Source organism: Mustelus asterias, chromosome 2 (assembly GCF_964213995.1).
Source record: "Mustelus asterias chromosome 2, sMusAst1.hap1.1, whole genome shotgun sequence".
Taxonomy (NCBI): Eukaryota; Metazoa; Chordata; class Chondrichthyes; order Carcharhiniformes; family Triakidae; genus Mustelus; species Mustelus asterias.
In genome coordinates this window covers 108439262-108463200 of record NC_135802.1, presented here as the reverse complement: position 1 = coordinate 108463200, position 23939 = coordinate 108439262, and the positions used below count along the sequence as shown (strand labels likewise).

General features: G+C 39.4%; 1 protein-coding gene across 8 annotated transcripts; it reads right to left on the bottom strand.

Moving 5' to 3' along the window:
* Nucleotides 1-211: 211 nt before the first annotated feature.
* LOC144510567 (heterogeneous nuclear ribonucleoproteins A2/B1-like) lies at nucleotides 212-23606 on the bottom strand. Of its 8 annotated transcripts, XR_013500647.1 has the most exons (12): nucleotides 23408-23606; nucleotides 17471-17584; nucleotides 16950-17096; nucleotides 15369-15579; nucleotides 14345-14446; nucleotides 14016-14090; nucleotides 13110-13172; nucleotides 10639-10749; nucleotides 7230-7349; nucleotides 4583-4658; nucleotides 2809-3017; nucleotides 212-825 (listed from the first exon to the last, which is right to left on the bottom strand). XR_013500647.1 is itself a non-coding variant. In XM_078240103.1 (11 exons), exons 1-10 carry the CDS (start codon nucleotides 23411-23413, stop codon nucleotides 4606-4608), a joined length of 1002 nt encoding a protein of 333 aa, XP_078096229.1. In that variant the 5' UTR covers nucleotides 23414-23583; the 3' UTR covers nucleotides 3731-4209; nucleotides 4583-4605. The 8 variants fall into 8 exon arrangements, 4 of the variants coding, with proteins under 4 accessions (XP_078096229.1, XP_078096242.1, XP_078096255.1 ...); XR_013500651.1 differs by lacking the exon at nucleotides 14016-14090; XR_013500652.1 differs by lacking the exon at nucleotides 7230-7349 and having other exon boundaries at nucleotides 23408-23582.
* Between the last annotated feature and the right edge of the window lie 333 nt (nucleotides 23607-23939).

Genomic DNA, 23939 nt, shown 5'->3' with positions numbered 1-23939 from the left:
ACAGTTTACGAGTGCAAGGAAAATGATCCAACAAAAATCAATCACAAAATAATCTGTAATTGGTTTATTATACCAATCTCTGAATATACGTGTACTAAGGACCACTGTCCTTTGAGCACTGCAGTAATATTGCACTTCCATCATTTACTTATTTTTCCTTATAGTTCTTACGATTCCATATCCAACTTCAGACCTTCAGTCGCCAAGATTACACGTTTGAGGAAGACTGTAGCAGTAAAATTTAAAGTTCAACTTATAATAAGAAATGTTTCTTTCTGTTATTCAATTAATTGAATTGCTACCTGGGTTCACATCCGGAACAACCTAGTTTGAAAAGTATAGAAAGTTTTGGAAGAATTCTGAATGCATACTCTGTACACAGAAATTGTAGACCAATAGCATTCAACTGGTTCTTAAATGATACTGAGGCTTTAATCTCCACCACTCTATCCAGGAACCTAGTCAATATATTGATTACCTATTGTGTGAAGAACTTCCTAACTCAAGCTCTAAATTTGCCTTTTGAAGCTGTGGCCCCTTATTATACTGTTGCAACTTTAGCAATTGCTGCATTTACTGTTTCCATGCAATTTATCACTAATGCTTATCATTTTCAGCCATACAGACTCCAAAGAAAGCAGTAACAAGTGAGAAACTACAATAAAAGCAATGGGGCTAGTGAATTGCCACTTCCCTTGAATTTTATGACTTATCTACCTTCTGATCAAAACTACCTTTAAAGCCTGACACTGAATGGAAAACTATTTACTGAACTCAGCATCCTTGTCAAAAACATCCACAATCCATTGAATCCCGTATCAGCTCCTAGAAAGGGAGAAAAAAATTATCACTATCCAAACTTAAGTTTCATATTTCACAGAAACGAACAGTGAAGAAATTAAGCAATTTCAAATTATTAATTAAAATCGATTTTTCTGTAGTGCAGATCCACAAGCCAAAACCCATACACAAGACTTGGATAGCAAGCATGAGGAGAAATTTCTTCAAGAGGGTTCTGAATCTTTCGAATTCTCCACCCTGAGGGCTGTATTGCTGAGTATGTTGAAGGCAAAGATCACTCGGTTTTGAATACTAAGGGAATCGCAGGATACGAGAAAATCAGGAGGGAAAGTGGAGTCAATATTTAAGATCAACCATGATTTTAATAAATGGCAGAGCAGGTTCGTGGGGCTGTGTGGCCTATTCCTGCTCCTATTTTATGTTCTTCATGGGGAATTTGATCAGAGACTATCCCAATCAGACCTGAACCTCTATTAATCCAATAGCCACTATTAGAACATTTCCAACAGGGACCATTGGTTAACAAGGGAACAAGAACCTCAGCACCACCGTAACCAAGCTTAACTGTGATCAGCAAAAACTAGTCTAAATTAGAGAAGAAAGTAGGCAGCAAAGAGCACTGTTACACCTTCTCTGATTCTATCCGTGCCCATCACCCATACATCTTTTACAGCTCAACTCCAATGCCATTTCCAATATATAAAAGCAAGTTGCTGTTCCTGAAATCACCAATGCTCAAGATAAGGTTCATCAAACGGAATGCCTAAAGATCAGTTTTATTTCACAAAACTTAGTAGCACACCATAATGTCCTATATTAAATAGGAATAATAATTTGAGTCAATGGGGACCACACAAGTTTCTTACTAATAAATCTTCTTACTAATGCAGCATGAGACTAGAAACTTCTAGTTCCCTACAAACTGCAAGATATCCTAGTTACAAAATACCATTTAAAACATCAAACATTTGCCTCAAGAGCCCATCTGCCAGCTCAGATAATCCCTGCACGTAACTGTGCATGCTGTATTTGCCAACTTAAATACTTAACACCATTCCTGTGACATTACAAATTGTAATTAAATCAATATATTAATTAGATTACCTGCAGATCCTCATATAATGTCCCCCAAAATCTCATTCCTAGGCAACCATCTGCTAGATACGCATAGGGAAAATAGGAGCCAGGCACACGTCTTAACAGGAATAGCAGGGAAGGAAGCAAAAAAGACCAACACCCCCCGCCAACACCTAATACATAGTGGATAAGAACAGTAGGTTTGAAATCTGATAACTTGATTTGTTGTTTGAGTAAATTTTCCAGGACCTGACCGACGTTAACTCAAAGTGCAAGTGAAAATAAAAATACAACTATGAAAGATTCAGCACTTTTGCCAGCAAAAAGTAAACTTGGCTGAACATTTATCTGATGCATGCTTTGTTTTTACTGAATTAGAGTACTGTAGCTGTTTCTTCACTACTGACCTCTCATTTTCTGATCTGCTTAAATTTTACTAAATCACAAGCACATTAAACATTTAGAACATGGGACACATTTTTAATGCAGAATCTGCACAGAACAGGCCCCAGCCAGAATCTAGGAGGGAATCTATCGCTGAAAGATAACTGGATGTAAATGCTCAGCTATTTAATCAATGGTGTGAAATATTTTGTCTGCTCGAGGCTGGGATGATCAGGCAAAAATCTGTATTTACCCAAGTTCGAAAGATCAAGATTCTGAAAAATTACCATCAATCGTAATATTCACTATACAATAAGAGTCAAGTTTTAAAACAAGAGGAATATTTTCATTACACAAAGTTCTCTTCATATGCTATGTTAACAATTGTCCAACACTAACTTGACTATTAAATTGGCAAGCACTAATTTGTGCTTGAAATTTTGACATGCCAAACCCCTTCAGTTCAATTCAATTATTCAAAAAAAATCACAGCTCATTTTGAATGTTATTCAAATCAACACATATTGCTGTGTTCTGTACACTTACCTACTCCAGCAGAGAACAAAACTGATCATGGGGCTTATAGCCTAGATCACTGCCCTCTCCACTGTGATTTCAGTTTCAGTGCAGCTCAGACCAGTTGATAGAGGTCAGACGCTGGCTGAGGATGGTTCTGATCACATGTGGAATGAAGTCTGGCAGCTCACAGTTTAAGATCCAGTGGACAATCAACACCCACCGTCAGATACTATAACCTTAAATAGCACAGAAAAGGTAAATAGTTAGGCACAAAGAAACCACGAGTTTTTTATTTTGTGCAGATTTTAACTTTGCACAAAAGGGAACTGGTGTGGATCAAAATCCCTACAGACCAAGAATGTGGTGCTATTGTGGTACTATGGAATAAATTGAAAATCAAAAACAAATATTATCTGCCAGCTTGCTATGTTTGCATTGACTACCTCTTCACTTCTGTAAAATAAAAGACAATTAAATAATATCTTACTTACATGATGAAGTTTAACTGATGTTTAGCTCTATTCTGCTCTACAAGACACCTCTGTTTGCGTTGGCCTTTTCTTTACATTTACTGCAGTTAAAACTTTTGATGCATGAATATTGCTCACTTTTAAAAGAGTGCTGGCTGCAATTAGGCTTCTTTGTCCAGACTTCTTGTGCTAGACCTGTTTTCTTGAAAGTGTAAACCACTTGCTGTTTAACGCCGGATCATGCCTTTCCTGGCCGATGAAGGAGCTGCTGTATCTACAGGATCTAAGGATCTTTCCTTCTTGCAGAAACCACTCAGTTCTAGCAGTTTTTAAATTGAGGATTTGAAGATTCATCTCTGCACCTTTTGTCTGTTTAGCAGTCCTTGCATTTCCCTGGCTGTGTCAAAGACTGAGCATTTTACCCACCCAAAACAAATCTACCTAAAAAAACAATTAGACACCCCCTTTTCTTTTTTTTTGGGATTTTATTAAAGTTACTGTGGACATACAACATTTTCCAAACTACACACTGCAGATATTGAACATAGAAAGACTGAATATTATAACTCCATGATCCTGGTTCATAGCTCTCAAAGTTCTCAGTGCATCTAGGAATATTTAAATGTTGAAAAATCCCCTCAACTCATAACAATTCCACATTGCAACTTATGTAGAACACTACAAAGATACTACAGCAAAGAAAATTTTTAAAAAGCTAGAAATCTGTCTCCAAGGCATCTTTACAGTCCTTTCTCCACATCAAGAGTCCGCTCAATTAAACAATCCCAAGAATTGACAAAATGGTTTTCTCTGCCTGTGCTCTGGAGTCTTCCGTCATCTCACTGCCTTTTTATGTTCCGCTGAGATAATTTTTTTCCTTAAAATTTTGCTGAGAGAATAACCTGCAGCTGTCCTGTAAACTCTGGGCTCTCATCCTCCCCTATTTATATAGTGATGCCTGTTACAATAAAATAGAGGTAAATAGTAAGCAGCAGTTAATCATAAAAATCCAATGTTACTATCCATTTAACATTGTAATGGTACAAAGCCCTTAAGTGGTATGCTGAACGAACCTTATGTTTTCTAGAAACATGTTACTTAAATAAATTGTGGCTACATTATTCCTCCCCAGACAACTTGCTACAATTATGAATAGTTGTGCATATCTAACTGGGTTAAGGATACAAAGGAGTTGCAACTCCAAATTATTACTTGAAACCTAAGAGTCTAAGGATTCAAACATTCAGCAAAATATTAGAAGTAACTTTAAAAATCTCTGCGACTGGTACTATACACAACAGTAATAAATAATAGGAATAGATCACACTTACCCTTGGAACGGGTTGTTACTGAATTAGTATCTGTTACGGCCACCAAATCCACCACCACCTCCACCACCATAGTTCCCTGAGATCAAGATTATATAAAACTGCATCAGGATAATTCTATTTTAGTTTGTTGCAAAACATTAAAATTGCTTAATTTTGGTACAATATTCCACATTCTTCCTTTGGTATTCAGTCAACATGAGTTCAAACTCATAATTTGATGGAGAAATTCACTGGGATTTTGATCACCATGATCTCATGAAAACCATGTGGTTATCTGATCCTACACCAAGAACTGTAGTTTGGAATTCCAGTGTTAATTCCAACAACGGCCACATTAGATAGACCACATTAATTTAAATTATCAACAGGTTTTAAGTATGGCTGGACTTAAAAGCACTGCTTTCAAGATCTATATGGGCCATAGCAGAACAAGTAAATTTTTGTTTTGACTTTAAATTTCATCAGCTATTTCTCAAGAATGTACAGTTAGATGGGATTAACTCAGGCTTTATTGAACAAAATATTAAAGTAATTAATGAACAAAATTGCAAAACATTTTTAGAAAATATTGGGCAATGCCTGATAATTTCAACATTTGTTGCTCACTCACAACATTAAAAAAATTATTTGGCATTCCCAAGAAAATGAGAATGGGCTCTTGCAGAGAGGTTGCATGAGGAAAGATGCACATTTGTAAACAAAATTTATACTGATATTCAGAATCAGCTAAGTAGAATTATCAAGATATAATATGGGGTAAAGCAGATGCAGAAATTGCAATTGTTAAGTATAAAATATCGCTTACAACACAAAGAGGATTTCAAGAATGAATCTGCCAACTGGAATTGTAAAACAATTATTTCCTCTATCTGAGACATCAAATTTCACCTGTCACAGGCAGGTAGAACATCCTCAAAACCCTGATCCAAGAAGCTAACTTTCTCCAGTTAGCTTTCCCCCTTTTTTGAGAAGTGGGAGGGGAGAAATTCAAAATTAAAATTCTCATCCATTGCAAGTTTCCACTTGCTCAATGCCAAAGATTTATTATTTCAGAAATTATGTAGTGGGACAATTTCTAAAATGCAAAAAAGGCACTCCAATTTATTAGATACGCAACTGTCAACAATGCATATGGATGCATCCAGTGCATTTAAGGAAGGGATTTTCATTTATGGGTGCAATGCAGATATCGATAATCAGCAAAAATATAAGAAACTGCTACTGACTAAACTATACTAAATCTGACTAAGCAAAGAACCCAAGTATCCATCAATCCTTTAGTTCCATGTTAATATTCATGTTTCTTTTGTAATAACATTCATAAACAAAATCAAAGGAAAACAGTGTCCATAGTTAAGAGAGAGCAACTGGAGAATTAACTTCCAATTTTTCAGCTGACCTTGAAGTATGTTCAGATATATTTGAACAATTCCTTTTTTTTCAGAAGAGAAACGTTTTTCTCTTTGCTGGCCAATATTGTTTATTTCAGACATTACTACATTATGGCTATATTGTGGTTACCAATTGCAAATTAACTCTGATGACTAAAGCTAAAGTTTTCAAGCACAGACTTGATCCAATTAAAAATTCACACGTTTCTTCTTATCCCCAAGGAAATCAGGGAAATTTCTAAAAGGGATTTTTATAGTAAACATAGAACATTCCAAACCGTTGCTACCCACCTACAATCACAAGTAAAAGAATCAAGTGTGATGATTTTACTGCAATTGATTAGTAAATATGCCATTCTAAAAATGGCAACAATGGACACCTCTGGAGTACAACTGGTGTTTACTGATTACTACCCAGCTATTTGTAAAGCACAATGTTCAATGCAATATGCCTTTTGTATTTAAAAACTAAACACCCATTTACGATGAGTACAAATGGAGATTACACTTGAAACCCATCTACCAATATGACTCTAGGGAGCTGTTACCCTGTTTTGGGCATTTTCATTACACAAGGAAAAGTGCAAGTATGCCTCATGAGCTAAGATGCTGTCCTACTATCATTAGCAAATCAGATGATCCTGGGCTGATTGAGGGCAGAGGGTGGGGGAGGAGAAAAGAGGAAATAAACAGGGTTTCCATGCATGATGGTGCTCCAGTGATTCTTGGATGGTGAACAATGGATGAGGGCAGATTGTCTCAGCTGTAAGCTCCTCAGCAGACCAATTATCTGCTGCCATTTATTGTTTACACTCATCAGTCAAGACTCACTTGGCCATGAAACTATCAGTACCTTAAATCAACAGAAAAATGGAAAGCGAACAAATGAATATCAACAAATTAAATGAACAAGACAAGGTAAAGCTGTTAACAGTCCACAGGAGGCAAAAGGAAAATTCTAAGGCTGTTTCAACAGGCCCAATGTTTGACTCAAGGCAAAATTCACAAGTGATTCTTGAGTTGGGTTAAACTATATTGCTGTACCAGAATGGAAAGTTTTACCCTGTCTGCCCAGGAACACTCAACCCAAATACTTAAACATCAAAAGTGATCAGAGTGTTTCTAATTTTCCAACACTTTTTAGCCTAATCAAGCCGAAAGATGTAAAATAAGTAAACTCATCACTTTCTTTTAATTTAGGAGTTCTTTGAACCTCCACTACACTGCTTTCTGCCATACAGTAACAAAAAATATACCTCCATATGGTCCACCCATATTTCTTCCTCCATAGTTTCCACCTTTCATTGGTCCAAAATTAGAGTTCTGATGATGGTAATTTCCAAAATCATTGTAGTTACCACCTCCACCAAAATTTCCTAGGATACAAAATACACTGATCACCAAGTGAGTTATTTAATTCCTACATATTCTATACTCCCATATGAAACCTTCACTGTTCATGCAGAAATGAATCTTCACTGTCCTCATTCAAATATTACAACCAAGACTCAATTTTAATTTCTTCCCATGTTATGAGGCTGGTAACGTAATACTTATGTTACTGGACTAGTCACCCAGAAGCCTGGACTAATGTTCCACAGACAGAAATTCAAATTCCACCATAACAGCTGAGGGAATTTAAAAATCCAATTAGATTTGGAATTTTAAGCGCTATCAGCTACATAAGTGACCAGGAAACTGCCAGATTGTAGTAAAAAATCATCTGGTTCACTAATGTCCTTAGAAAGGAAATATGATGCCCTTACCCAGTCTGCCCTAAACAGGACCACAGACCTTTGGAAACAGCCCTCCAAAATGGCCAAGCAAGCTACCCCATTGTATCAAAGTTTTGCAAAAAAAAATCAAATAAAGATAAAACCAGACATAACACCCACCATCAATCTAAACACAGGATGTAACAAAAGCATAACAGGCCACCCCGCAAAGCTCACTAACACCCAAGGATGTGTGTCAAAATTTGGGAGAACTGTCCCCACAGACTAGTTAAGCGACAGTTCAACATAGTTACCAATGTCTTAGATTCTTCCATCACCCATCCAACATCAAGATAGACCCACCAGAGGTGGTAGCACAGTGGTATACAGATGAGAGAATGTGCCTACACGGCCTCAACATTGATCCCATGAAGTCTCATAGCAACTGAAGTCTCAAGGAAACCTCTGATGATTACCACCTACTGCCTGGCCATCCCTCAGCTGATGAATCAGTATTCCATGTAGAACATCATTTGGAAAAAGCACTGCAGATAGCAAGAACATACTCATGGTGGAAGCCTTCACCAAGTGGCTTGGTAACAACACCACTGACTGAGCCTGCCAAATTCTGAAGGACATATGAACAACTTACTCAACAATAACCTACTCAAAGGTGCTCAGTTCAAGTTATGCCAAGACCATTTAGTTCTAAATCTTTTGATTTGATTTGTCACATGTATTAGTATACAGTGAGAAGTACTGTTTCTTATGTGCTATACAAAGCATACCGTACATAGTTCTAAATCTTTTGATTTGATTTGTCACATGTATTAGTATACAGTGAGAAGTACTGTTTCTTATGTGCTATACAAAGCATACCGTACATAGGGAAAGAAAGGAGAGAAATCTCACGACAGCACTGATCCAAATATGGAGAAGAACTGAATTCCAGAGATGAAGTGAGTGACTACCCTTGACAATTGGCAACATTCGACTAACTGTGACATCAATGATCCCTAGTAAAATTGAAGTCAATGAGAAATAGGGGAGAAATGCTATATGGCTACAGTCAGATCTAGCACGAATAAAATGTGTGGCTGTTGTAGGCTAATCATCACCAGTGATGTCCTGAGCTGAGGAGTTTCTCAGGGCAGTGCCATAGGCCCAACTATCATTAGCTGCTTCCATGATCTTCCTTCCATCGTAAGGTCAGAAGTTGATGTCCCGTTAGTGTTTGGTTCCATTCAAAATTCCTTGGAAAATGAAGTAGCTCTTGCCCGCATGGAACAAAATCTAGACCAACATAGGCTTGGGCTGACAAGTGGCAAATAATATTTGCACCATACAAGTGCTAGACAACGACCATTGCCAATAAGAATGAATCCATACCTTTGACATTCAACGGCATGGTTATTTTAGAATAGCGCACCATCAAGTTCATCACTGACCAGAAACTAATCTGGACCAGCCATATAAGTACAGTGAGTACAAGACCAGAGCAAAGACTTGCAATTCTGCAGTCAATGACTCACCCCCAACTCCTCAAAGCCTGTCCACCATCTGCAAGGCACATGTCATGGAATACACCACATATACCTAGATGAGTGCAGTTCCAACAACTCCAGAAGCTCTGCACCATCCAGGGATTCTTGAACAGGCTTCCTGATTAACATCCCACCTCATCAGCAACTCACTAAGGCTATTTTGGCCACACTGTACAAATCCACCTAGAAGAAAAGGGCAGCAGGTGCATGTGATCACCATCTGCAAGCTTCCTTCTAACTCACACACCATCTGAACTTGAAAATAGATCACCGTTTCTTCCTCTTTGCTGGGTCAAAATAACAGTATTTAACAGCACTGTGGGTTACTGACACCATGCAGACAGCAAAGCCACAGCTCACCATCCATCGTTTTTTCAAGACTGGTAAAGGACTGGCAATAAATGCTAGCGACACCCACATCCCATAAACAAGTAATTTTTTTTGTGATTTACTACTGCAATACTTCCATTGTTGCATACAAAATCAATTGTATGCATGGATAAGCAAATCCAGAATACAAGCACTCTTGTAGGATATTAATGATTAATTTGCCAAACTTTCAGTTATATAAATTTACATCATTCTGAAAAACTTATAAATTATATGGTGCCTGGGACTGGTGATTGCAAATAGTTATTCTTCTTCCTTTTCCACTCTAGCTCCAACATCTGTAATAAGCTGTGTCACTGGAATGCCATCCCATAATTAGGAAAAGATTGCGAAGGATAAATGTCCCTGGATCACCCTCCTGCTTAAAATTTCTGTAGAAAAACTGTCAGTCATATTTTTGATGGGGAGAAGTCAAGAAAGTGACATGCAGTAACTCAAAGAAGTAAACACAGATCTATTTCAACCAGCCTTGTGCTTGTTTAAATAGTATGAAAATGCACATTGGAAGACATAAATAACTTGCGACAACGCCCAAATTCACACATTCAAACTTTATGGAAGTTCTTATTGGAACAGCACATTTGCTATTTTGATTATAGGGATTCTTTAGATTTTTGTTTGAGAATATTGTTTCCCCCTTTAATTAAGTTAATGCCTGACCCTTTCTCATCCACCTCATAACTGGCTGCCAAAAGAGCAAGTGTGATCCAGGGATAACTCTTACTTCAAATCTTTCTTGCTCTTGGATTCTCTTCTATACTGTGTCTCCAGCCTCCCTGACAATGCTAAGTTTCAGCAACAAAATTTAGGAAGCCATGTTAAATATTTGGTAATTGTATTCAACAATAAACAGGAAATACTGTCCCTCATTACTACCCTGCATCAAAGGTTATGCACCACAATGCACCAAATGCCGCAGTAATTGCCATAATGTAGCTCGATTATATCACATACTTCAGAGTGACTTCATAAAGATTTTTCAAATTTCTCAGTAGTTGTAGCAACAAAGTACTCACCACCATAATTTCCACCTCCATCATAGCCACCACCATGGTTGCCAAATCCACCACCAGGGCTTCCACCAAAGCCTGAGCCTCCACCAAAACCAGTGCCTCCAAAGTTACCACCTTAAAACAGAAAAAGCAAACTGAAAAGCTTGCCCAATTCATTTGGTGAATGATGGTGTGGGAACCCAAGGCGATACAATAGTCTCAGAGATAAATTTGTTTATTGAACAAATTCCTGAAGGAACTCAAGTAAATGGAGAAGTTATGTCTGAAAATAGGATATAAAAGACACACATATAAAATGCAGTTATTTTACAAGTAATTCCTATATCAGTTAGCTGTTAAATTTGTTTGAGAGCTTTAAAAGGTTGCATGTTGATCAAGTCTGGAAGAATAACTTAATGCTCAATGAGGAGGTGAAACCTTGCATCTGAACTAAGCACAGGTATTCCAGTTTGACATCTTGCAGATCAGTTTGCACATAGAAAATGAGAAATAGGACCAGGCCTTAATCAAAAGTCTGCTCTGTCATTCAAAATCATAGCTTATCAATATCATCTTCTACTTCAGTAACACCTTCTTGTACTATTTTCTATCTCAATTCTCTTACTAACCAAAAATCTATTGACTTCTGATTTGAATATATTCATTGAGCATCTACAGCTCTCTGAGGTAGGAGTCCCAAGATTTATAATCCTTTGAGTGAAGAGATTTCTCCTCATCAGTCCTAAATGACCAATGCTTTATTCTGACTGCGACCACATGTCTAGATTCCACAACCAGCGGAACTTTTTTCTCAGTATCTACTCTATCAAACCCCTTTGTACTTTAGTGTTACCACTTCTTATTCTTCCAAACTCTAAAGAATATTTATGGACATTGGCCAAAATTCCAATGCAATGCATTTTCCCGCTGGCATCACAGAGAATCTGGCGTGGGGGTTGAATTCCAGTCAGACCTTCATCTGTAAATCTGTTTTACGCTAGCTACCAACAGGTTTCCTGATCCACCATGGCGAGCAGCAGCAGAAGATCCTGCAAGAATTTCATGCTGGCATGAAACTGATTTTTGGACTTCCAAATTTCTCTTCCTCCCCCCCTGCCTCAAACCTCTCAGTGGGGCCAAGGGAAAATTCCACCCACTGTCTTAAGATAATTCCTTATCCCAAGAACTAATCTAGTGAATCTTTGTTCCATTCTCTCTCAGGCAAGTACATCCTTCCTGAGGTAGGGAGAACAAACAATCCACAATAATTCTAAGTAATTCTAAGTGTAGCCTCACCAACATCCTATACTTCTTTAATCTTGTACTTCAATTCCTTTGAAATAAAAGTCCACATATTGCTTTCCTAATTGCTTGCTTTACCTGCACATTAACTTCCCATGATTCATGTACAAGAATATACAGACCCTCTAAATATCTGTATTGCTCAGTCTCTCACCGTTTAAAAATATTATCTTCTATTTTTCCTACTGAAATGGATAACTTCACATTTCCCCATGCTACATTTCATCTGCCATCCTGCCCATTCACTTAACCTGTCTAAATCCTTTACAATTTCACAGCTTACTTTCCCATCTAACTTTGCACCATCAGCAAGCTTGGATACATTACAATCTAGCAGTGAGACTGAATGTAAATAGCTCAGGCTCAAGCACTACCCTATTTATTATAGCTTGCTAATACAAAAGACTATTCTGTTTTCTGTTAACCAAAACTCAATCCACACTAACATATTACCAGCAATCTCATTAGCTCTAACTTTACATTTATAGCCTCATGAGGCACCTTGTCAAACAATAAAGCACTTTGGGAAGCTCAGTGGTCATGAAAAATGGTGTATAAATGCAAACATTTCTTGTTTCATCGCTTTACTTCCTGTACTATGTGCAAATTTATAAAAGAATTGATAAATTGTAGTCGTAGCATGCCATCCCCCATCCCGTGCACATACCATCAGAACTTGTTGGTCAAACTTAAGATCTATTCATTCTTTGTCAGTAATTTCTAACAGTTATTCCGCATCTTCATGCACACCATCTTTCTCACTGACATCATTTGCAAAATTTAAATTTGTTATAACTTCATCCTGAAGTCACATTTAATGATCGTTTCCTTCAGTCAATTATTGCATCATCTTCATCTCACATGCGATCCCCGGTTCCTGCCATTCCTTTCTTTCATGCTGCTCTCTATTAGTGCTGTAAGTCCTCACTCAGTCAAGCTCTCAACAGATAACCATCTAACATACAATGCAAGTGTGTCTGGCATGCATAGCCAAAGATAGGATAAGCTCAGCTGCACAGGCCCTCAAATAGCCTGCCCAAACAACTCAGTCATGAATAGCATGTGGGCAAAGTAAGGAGGAATCTATGGTACCATTAACCAGTAAGGAGTTAACATCTTGAGAGAAGGTTGAGAAGAGGAGAAACAATTGGAAGAGAAACACTGCAAGAGAAAAGACAGTTTATATAACGTACCGCCTCCACCATAACCATTAAAACCAGGACCATCGCCAAAACCACGACCACCCCCATATCCATCTGTAACAGAAAAAAAAAGTTGTTAAACCATCTCAAAATAAAGGAAATTAATTTAGAAACATAGAAAACTACAGCACAAAACAGGCCCTTCGGCCCCACAAGTTGTGCCGAACATATCCCTACCTTTTAGGCCTACCTATAACCTTCCATCCTATTAAGTCCCATGTACTCATCCAGGAGTCTCTTAAAAGACCCTATTGAGTTTGCCTCTACCACCACTGACGGCAGCCGATTCCACTCGCCCACCACCCTCTGTGTGAAAAACTTCCCCCTAACATTTCCCCTGTACCTACACCCCAGCACCTTAAACCTGTGTCCTCTCGTAGCAGCCATTTCCACCCTGGGAAAAGGCCTCTGAGAGTCCACCCGATCTATGCCTCTCAACATCTTGTATACCTCTATTAGGTCTCCTCTCATCCTACGTCTCTCCAAGGAGAAAAGACCGAGCTCGCTCAGCCTATCCTCATAACGCATGCCACTCAATCCAGGCAACATCCTTGTAAATCGCCTCTGCACCCTTTCAATCTTTTCCACATCCTTCCTGTAATGAGGCAACCAGAACTGAGCACAGTACTCCAAGTGGGGTCTGACGAGGGTCTTATATAGCTGCATCATTATCCCCGGACTCCTAAACTCAATCCCTCGATTGATAAAGGCCAGCACACCATACGCCTTCTTAACCACCTCCTCCACCTGCGGGGCCGATTTTAGAGTCCTATGGACCCGGACCCCAAGGTCCTTCTGATCCTCCACAGTACTAAGAGTCTTTCCATTTATATTGTACTCCTTCATCCCATTTGACCTGCTATTAATTTAGTTAGTAAATACATGTCCAAAACTTACTGGGGCTCCCAAAGTTTCCTCCACGTCCCATAGGAAAATTGCCACTTCCACGAGAGTCTCCTCTAAAGCCACCACCTGGCATTAACAATAGCAAAGTTTTCAAATTGAAGTAATGTTACTGAGAGGTGTCTTCGCAAAATTGGGAAAGGTTATAACATTACAAATCATAAACTTAGTGCCTACAAGCCTTATCTCACCCACATTTAGGATCAAATCAATGTCTCTGAAATTTCAACATTCCTTCTGCAATTTTAAACTACTCTTTCAGGTAAAAGATTTTCTGTACAGAATTGTTAAAAAAGTGAATTGTCCAAGTTTAGATTACATACCTCCACGACCTGACCTGTTACTTTGTGCATCCAGTATTTCTTGACGAGACAAAGCTTTTCTTACTTCTGCATTGTGGCCATTAACATAATGATACTTTTGAACTGCAATAGAATTTATAAGAGAACACATACATTGAAGTATAGCAACAAATATGATAGGTGTTCACAAACAAAAATGACAGATTATACAAAATCTCAGGCATTGTGGAATATTAAATTTAAAATGTCAATTTTGAGATACTGCTATTTACAGAGCTCTCCTGTACATGCTAATTTGAGCAGATATGCTGAGCGAGCACAGTCTGAGTGAATCTCCTCAGAGCAGACGATATCTGCTGTGTTCAGTCTGTCAATCTGCAAAACTTCCAAGTTTCACATGTAAATCTGTTGAAGGCCTCAACTCTCCTGTGTCCAGCTCACATTCCTCCAGTTATGCAGATTCTTTATTTCCTTTGCCCACCACCACCATATCTCCAGCTGCCTAGACCCCAAGTTCTAGAATTCTCTCCAGGAAATTATCTTCTTTCCTCCCTTTGACACCCTCCTTAGTGACCACCTTACTGACCAAACTGAATATTGCTGACTTTACACCCATTTTTACTGTCTAATTACACTTTTGTGACATACCTTGAGATGTTTTTTCTATGTTAAAAGTGCTGTAAATACAAGGTATGGCGTTTCAGACCAAACAATGTTTCCCCCAGTCTCTAATTACTTTCTGTAGAAAGCAAATGATGTGGTCTCTTTCAAAAACATAACATGTAGATATCAGCAATCACTTAACTGCCAGGTGAAACTGAGCAAAGACAAAGGAATCTATCTGGAGCTCATTAGAGAAAAAGATTTCACTATGATTTCCCACTTTATAGAAAAAGATAACATATAGAAATGCAGAAATCCTTAAATGGCTACGGGACAGAACGCAGAACACTGAGGGTTTGGGTGCTTGGGGTAGAGGGGGGTGGTGGCAAAGAGATCAGACAACCTAAATTAAGTAAAGCAGTTGGTTATGGAAGGTACTTACGGACTACTTTGTCAACAGGATCATGGTCATCAAAAGATACAAATGCAAAGCCCCTCTTTTTCCCACTCTGGCGATCTGTTATTACTTCAATGGTTTCAATTTTTCCATAGTTCTTAAAGTATGCTCTGAGGTGATGTTCATCAGTGTCATCTTTTATTCCACCAACAAATAGTTTTTTCACTGTCAGGTGAGCTCCTGGTTTCCCAGATTCCTAAAGAAATCAGGGACAGAAACTGACAATGTTATTCTTAAAATTAACCCAAATCAACATATGTTGGGGCATCAATATTTGCCATGTTCCTGAAAAGACAGAATTTTTGCTTCTTCCTATTTTTAATGGAAGATCACAGATAACCAATGGGTGAATACAGGATTTGTCTCTAACGTGATGCATGCTGAGACATTATTTTGGAGAAAACGGAAATGGAAGTTAGCAAAAGAAATTGCTTAAAAGAAAAAAACTGGGACACCATCTCCAAGTTTTGCATCTTAGAGACATTTCACCATCGCTGCACGCAAGGCCTTGATTATGTAGTCACCATCATCAAATTTTGGTTAAATAACAGCATGCTATGACTTCAATTAAAAAAGGTGCAACTAAGTATGGATCTAAGAGAATGAAGGAGTAGAAAAGCTTCATACACAAGTTGAGCTAATTAATGAGGAAGATCACACCCACGAGATAATCGAACATTCTTGTTAATCAATAGTCCAATTCAAAATGCAGGAATATATGAACATGACAAACAATGTAGATGTTGATTCCTGCAGAGGTCTAAATTTCCATTTGAAAGCAATGGAATCATCTTGGCTTATTTGCTCAAGATAACTGAAGGCACCTGTCCCACAGAAAAGACTTCGCAAAACACTCAAAAAGGCCATATTATAAGCATATCATTTAGGACTAGCAATTTTGCCTCTCTGACCAGTTACATAAGATTCATACCCAGATTTCTCTACCCCAGCGGGTTCCATTGTTGAATACATTCATGGCTGAGATGGACAGATGATTTTTATAAAATGGCAGAGGAGGTTTGACAGGCTGCACTGTCTGCTCCTGCTCATATCTTGTGATTTTTTGAGCAAGGAGCATTTCATTCATTATACACATTTCTTTCAACTGGAGATTTAAGAATTAGAAAATTATTCTGGCTGCAATTCCAAAATGACTTTTGGACAAACTCTTCATTCACTGAAGCACAAAGATTTTTAAAAGTTTATTATTCATTAGTCACAAGTAAGGCTTACATTAACGCTGCAATGAAGTTACTGTGAAATTCCCCCAGTCGCCACACTCTGGTGCCTGGTCGGGTCAATGTACCTAACTAGCACGTCTTTCAGAATGTGGGAACAAACTGGAGCATCCGGAGGAAACCCACGCAGACACGGGGAGAACGTGCAAACTCCACACAGATAGCAACCCAAGCCGGGAATCAAACCTGGGTCCCTGGAGCTGTGAAGCAGCAGTGGTAACCACTGTGCTACCATGCCGTACAAGGGACATGTACAAGATGCCCTATGCTGTCTTTTAAATTTAACACATTCATGATCCAATGTTTCCCCCTCATTAGAAAAACTTACTTCTCTTGCGACTGCTCTTTTAGGCTCCACTACACGACCATCAATTTTATGAGGCCTAGCAGCCATTGCATCATCGACTTCTTCAGGAGTAGAGAATGTCACAAATCCGAACCCTCTTGATCGCTTGGTCTGAGGATCTCTCATGACCTGCAAAGATCGTAACTTGTAATTTCATACGGTACCACTTCTGAATTCTAGTATAAGAAATTAATATTTGTCATGGGTGGTGCCCATGGATAGATAGGGTTAATAGTTTAACCTAGGAAAGCGTACTTCCAAGTGCTTCTTTGCAGGCAAGGGTCGACAAAAGATCGACATCACAAGGTCAATTTCAGACAACCAACTCTCTGAACTTTCCTTGTCAAGGGTAAATGATTGGAAAAAACAGCTCAAGATTAGAAATAAAACAGCAGGAACTGGTCGTTTCAGGCTTTTTGCATACTTGCATACTAATTTAGTCTTACAATAACCAATCAAGACCAGATATGGACAATATTTATATATATCTTTTCAAAACTTACCACACAATCTGTAAGCTTCCCCCATTGCTCAAAGTGGCCTCTTAAATTTTCTTCAGTCGTATTAAAGCTGAGACCACCTATGAACAGTTTGCGATACTGCTCCTTATCCCTGTTCTGGAGAGAAAGATTAATTGCTTAATTAGATGAGGTACTCATTTCCTTGAATACTAAGACAACCTGTAAAGTTAGTACATAGATGGAGAGGGTACTGCAGTACTGAGGATAGAAAGATAGTAGCTCTGGGGCAAAAGCATATCGACAAAAGGTCAACTATTTTCTCATCAGTGAGTGGCCAGTGCAGTGCTTGACAGAGTTGATTTCTTAACTGATGGACTTGAGAAGATAGATAGCTGAATACTTATTTGATGAAATATGCCCATGTTTCCCCATGGCTGAACAAATCCCCTTGCAGTCTTGATCTGACCTCAAGATGGCAGAGGGTGGGAGGACACTTTTCAGCAGTGTAAATCTTGCAACAGATCCTTTACATCCTGCTGTTACTAGACCTCAACTTGATCTTATGATTGTAGACCAAGGTCCAGAGATATCTGAGTGCTTTAACAAAGACTTAGTTAGAAATGCTGTCGGATAAGTTAGGAGATATTTTTCCATAGTCAGGACCCACATCCACACCAAAAGCACCCAGTGGTCCCTCAAATACATGGCCAATCCACCTAAATCGCAAATATTTAGACTGTGGGAGGAAACCAGAGCACCTGGAGGAAACCCCCGCAGACACAGGGAGAACATGCAAACTCTGCACAGTCATCCAGTGCCGGACTTGAACCTGGGTCCCTGAGCTGTGAGTCAGCAGTGTTAACCACTGTGCCACCCAATGCATTACATAAATACAAACTGCTGCTGTTGATAGCATATTCTTTCCTTCATATTACAGACAAGTGTATAGATCAAATTATGCAAGTGCAGATTTTGAAGGATGTTACTGTTATGCCCCTGGTAACCCATTCATTGTTCAAGTAGACAAGGATACAAAATTGGCTTGATGATAGAAGACAGAGGATGGTTATAGAGGGCTGTTTTTCAAACTGGAGACCTGTGACCAGCACTGTGCCTCAGGAATCAGTCCAGTTATTTGTTATTTATAATAACAATTTGGATGAGAATTTAGGACACATGGTTATTAAGTTTGCAGATGACACCAAGATTGGTGGGCATTGAAGGTTATCTTGGATTGCAATGGGATCTTGATCAATTGGACCACTGGGCCGATGAATGGTGGATGGGATTTAATTTAGATAAATGTGAGATTATTCATTTTGGTAGATCGAATCGGGGCATAACCTACTCAGTTAATGGTAGGGCATTGGGGAAAGTTATAGAACAAAGAGATCTAGGAATACAGGTTCAGTTCCTTGAATGTGAAGTCACAGGTGGACAGGATGGTGAAGAAGGTATTCTGCATGATCAGTTTTATTGGTCAGAACATTGAATACAGGAGTTAGGATGTCTTGTTGAATTTGTACAAGACATTAGTAAGGCCACATTTGGAATACTGTGTACAGTTCTGGTCACCCTATCATAGAAAGGATATTAAACTAGAAAGAGTGCAGAAAAGATTTACTAGCATGCTCCTGGGACTTGATGGTTTGAGTTCTGAGAGACTGGGACATTTTCCCCTTGGCTTAGGGGTGATTTTATAGAGATCTATAAAATAAAGAGGTAGATAATTTACCCCTTTAAGGTAGATAATCAACATATTTTCCCAAAAATAGGGGAGTCTAAAGCTAGAGGGCATAGATTTAAGGTGAGACGGAAGATACAAAAGGGTCCAGAGGGGCAATTGTTTCACACGGAGCGTGGTGAGTGTCTGGAACAAGCTGCCAAAGGTAGTAGTAGAGACGGGTACAATTTTGTCTTTTAAAAAGCATTTAGACAGTTACACGGGTAAGAATGGTATAGAGGGATATGGGCCAAATGCAGGCAATTGAGACTAGCTTAGTGGTAAAAACTGGACAGCATGAACAGGTTGGGCCGAAGCGCCTATTTCCATGCAGTAAACCTCTATGACTCTAGACAAAGGACAGCTCGAGACAACTCCCACAAATCACAGAATTATAGAATCCTACAGTGCAGAAGGAGGCCATTCAGCCCATCGAGTCTGCACCGACCACAGTCTCACCCAGGCCCTATCCTCATAACCCCATGCATTTACCCTTGCTAGCCCCCCGGACACCAAGGGGCAATTTAGCATGGCCAATCCACCTAACCCGCACATCTTTGGACTGTGGGAGGAAACCGGAGCCCGGAGGAAACACACGCAGACACAGGGAGAATGTGCAAACTCCACACAGATAGTGACCCAAGCCGGGATTCGAACCTGGGATCCTGGCGCTGTGAGTTAACAGTGCTAACCACTGTGTCACCCGTGTCACTGACCTGTTTGCAGAAACAAATCAAAAAGGCATTTATGTCAGATTTTAATTTGAGATAGTAACCACACAGATGCATTTGTACTATACATTTACTATTTTCACAGTAGGAGAGATCAATGTAAAAATTTAAGTATTAGGATTCAATTACTTTAGAAAATGACTGGGGTTTGGCACATATACTCAATTATTTTCTAACTGATGCCTGGGAACTCACCAATCAGAAAAGTGAGAATTGTGATATACAAATACAGTATTATACACACAAAGAGTAAGATCAGAATATCTCATTGGCACATTAAGTCATAGATATGAGATACATATGTGTCATTTTACCACATTGCATAATGCTAAGGTAGGTCTGTATCCTACAAGACCATAAAATAATTTAGAGATAGACTGAGAACAAATAAATTTAAACTGTCAAAGAAATTTACAGATTAGTAATCACTCATCAGACTTCTATATACATTTAATTTCACAGCAATTAACTGTAAAGCAGCATTGCACAGATCAAAAGTATACATGATTTGCAGATTGTAGATGTAACACTTTTGCGGTTTTTATGCATTGAAGAGAATGTTTTTGATCTAGCGATCTCCTGTGTAAATCAGGCACAATGCTTTAAAACAAGCATGAAATCATATAATGTTCAAGGTGGTAACATCCAAGTTCTGTAATCAATTTAAGGCCATGATGTGGAGATGCCGGCGTAGGACTGGGGTAAACACAGTAAGAAGTCTCACATCACCAGGTTAAAGTCCAACAGGTTTATTTGGTAGCAAAAGCCACTAGCTTTCGAAGCGCTGCTTCTTCATCAGGTGAGTGGGATTTCAGAAATCCCACTCACCTGATGAAGAAGCAGCGCTTCGAAAGCTGGTGGCTTTTGCTACCAAATAAACCTGTTGGACTTTAACCTGTTGTGAGACTTCTTACTCAATTTAAGGCCACCAGAGCTAAATTAGGTATGCAGTGCCCTAGACAGCAAGAATATTATGTCATTTCAATTCCCCCAACTCCGATAGGTCACATGGAACATGCATTCCCATGGCCACATTTTCACCCTGCTTCAGAAATGCAGTACTCCACTGAAACAGGGGCTGCAGTGATACCACATCTTGACAATGAAATTTCATAAATTAAGTTACCCTATACCTTTCCATGGTCAATGTTTGACTTCCCTTACCAGAATTATGCTCTCACCTCTTCAGATATCATTCTTAGGGTAAACCTTCCAGTCCCACTTGCAATGATTCCTATGGTGGGCAGGATAGATTATTTGACGGACCATTTAAAGATCTGCTGACATCAGATGGGGATTTCTGGTCTTAGGGCAGGCATCACTGGAAAATCCCACCCCTTTGTCTTTATCTCCCATACTCAAGATTATACATGGCTCCTCCTCCTTCTCCCCACTTTGTGGAAAGACTGTTCCATCACACCCTAGTTCACTTTTTCCCCCACTACCATCTGTTCCTTCACATACAAATACAGAAACTGCAAGATATCCCATGCCATTGTGAGATTCCATAGAATCTCTACAGTACAGGAGGCCATTCAGCCCATCGAGTTTGTGCCAACCACAATCTCACCGAGGCCCTATTCCCGCAACCCTCATTTACCCTGCTAATCCCCCTGACACTAGGGTCAATTTTGCATGGCCAATCAACCTAACCCACTCATCTTTGGACCGTGGGAAGAAATCGGAGCATCCGGAGGAAACCCACACAGACATGGGAAGAAAGTGCAAACTCCACAGATAGTGACCCGAGGCTGGAATTGAACCTGGGTCCCTAGTGCTGTGAGGCAGCAGTGTTAACCACTGTACCACCAATAAGGGTGAGTACTTTCTGCAACCAACTGTATCCGCATTTAATGCTCAATGTGCAGTATCCTCCACAGATCAGAAGCAAAATAGGCAAGCATTTTGCAATTGTCTATAAAAACACTTGTTTATTGCACCTTTCAAGACCACTAGATATCCCAAAGCACATTACATCCAATGAAGTACATTTTGAAGTGTAGCCACTGTTGTAATGTAGGAAATGTGACAAGCCAATTTGCAAACAGCAAGTTCCCAAATGTAACCGTGATCAGATCATCCATTTCTGTGATGTTGATAAAGGAATCTTAACCAGGATACCAGCAATAACACCTGTGGCTCTTCTTCAATAAGTCACATGGGATCTTTTTCAACCATCTGAGGGAACAGTCACAGCTGTACTTTAACATCTCATCCATAAGACAGCACCTAACAGTGCAGTACTCCCTCAGAGCATCAGCCGAGATTGTTGTGCTCAAGACATACAGTGGGACTTGAACCCACAACATGTTATCAACTGAGTCACAGCTGACAAGCTAAGTTTATCTCAGAATAAATGTACTGTCCCATTTCTTTATTTTTGGCCTTCTATACTGTTCCAAGAAAACTTAACACAATCCCCATTTCTGGCACTGTAATATCTGAATACCTCAGCCTTCTGGCCATATGGATTTAACAGCTTCACTGGCAAGTGGTGCTCATGTGGGGTGAATGTGTCACCTTTGCTCAAGAAACAAGTGAGGAGCAAATCAATGGTAGAATGGATGATGCTTGATGTGGGAACACTCCAATCGACCTTTATGTTCTCAGCCTCCGACAGTCTATTCTGCTTTTAGTTTCTGATGTTTTTAAAAATACCTACCTCAAGTTACCTTTCTTCCTAAAGATCAGTTTGAAGGTACTCCTGCAAGCCAGCCAGCCAGCCACTACTTTCTTCTCTGCCACCTCTCTCCTTGATGTGGAGATGCCGGCGTTGGACTGGGGTAATCACAGTAAGAAGTCTCACAACACCAGGTTAAAGTCCAACAGGTTTATTTGGTAGCAAATACCTCTCTCCTTACCAGAAGCTTCAACTGAGTATGGCACAGCCTCGAGGAAGGCTTTAAAATTATCTCTACGATTCTTTTTAATTATAGACTATATGAAAATTTCCAGCATTTCCAGAAAATGCTGGAAAATCTCAGCAGGTCTGACAGCATATGTGGAGAGAGAATTAGAGCCAACGTTGAGTCTGGATGACCCTTCAGAGCTGGGGAAGTTGGTTGCATTTTTTGGTGGCGAGATTCTGGACCGAATAAAGAAACTCATCGGAAATAAGTAATGTTTTGAGATTAAATTTGTTGACCGTTTATTAAAAGATTGGGACCAATCGCGAAATGTTTGGAGCATTCGCACTTCACAAAGAGCTGGAGAAATCTTTTCCTGGATATCATGGGCAAGCTGACAACAAAGATGCCGTAAAAGAGAAGCGTAGTCTGGAAATGAGATGTTGACAATGTTTTTTTGGGGGGAGGGGGGCGGTGAGGTTGTCCTTTGAATCCTTACCTACACTCACTCCCCCCCCAGTGGTAACGGTACAGCTCACGAACGGACGGACTCCAATTAACTACCGTTATCAGCGCAACGACCCGTTTCCTTCAACCACCACGGATTTTAACTTTTTCATAATTTTACACCAAAAAAATAGACGACCCCCCATCCTCGTTTTTTTCCCCTATCCCTTACCTCCATCCTGCTCGAAAAAAATTTTTTTTTAAATAGAAAGGCTATACTTCAACTCAAGCGCTTCGTAAGTAACGTTATATCGATAAAAATTCGCGTTATGACTAAAGAAAATCGATTGAGGAGACAAGCTCTGAGCAGCAGCCTCCCGATCACTGCTGCCGTCGCCGCTCAACTCTTTCTAGAAGCTTCTCTCAGCCCCACAAAATGGCCGCCCGGCCGTCACGTGAGGCCGATCCGCCAACGGAAAAAATGGCTACGAAGCCAAGCAGGATTCGGGAAAAAAAGCCCCAAAATAATTATATGCCGCAGTTCTGAAAAAAGAACGTAGTTTTTAAAAAATAATGTTGCATATCTTCATTTATTAACAATAATTAAGCCGTGGTGACTTTTTGGCGGAAAAAGCCGAAACCGCTTCGGCTATGACGCAATTCAAACTCACTTTTAAAATACTTTACCGGCGATAGTTTTGAATGGCGTCTTTTTTTCCCTATGAAAATCTAGTTGAAGTCATGGGTGCAATTTCTAAAATTAA

Coding starts and splice junctions, on each gene's coding strand:
- LOC144510567 (XM_078240103.1), bottom strand. Junction 14,447..15,368: donor TCCTGTTGACAAAGTAGTCC/GTAAGTACCTTC, acceptor ATTCTATTGCAG/TTCAAAAGTATCATTATGTT. Junction 4,659..7,229: donor TATGGGTGGACCATATGGAG/GTATATTTTTTG, acceptor TCTTGATCTCAG/GGAACTATGGTGGTGGAGGT.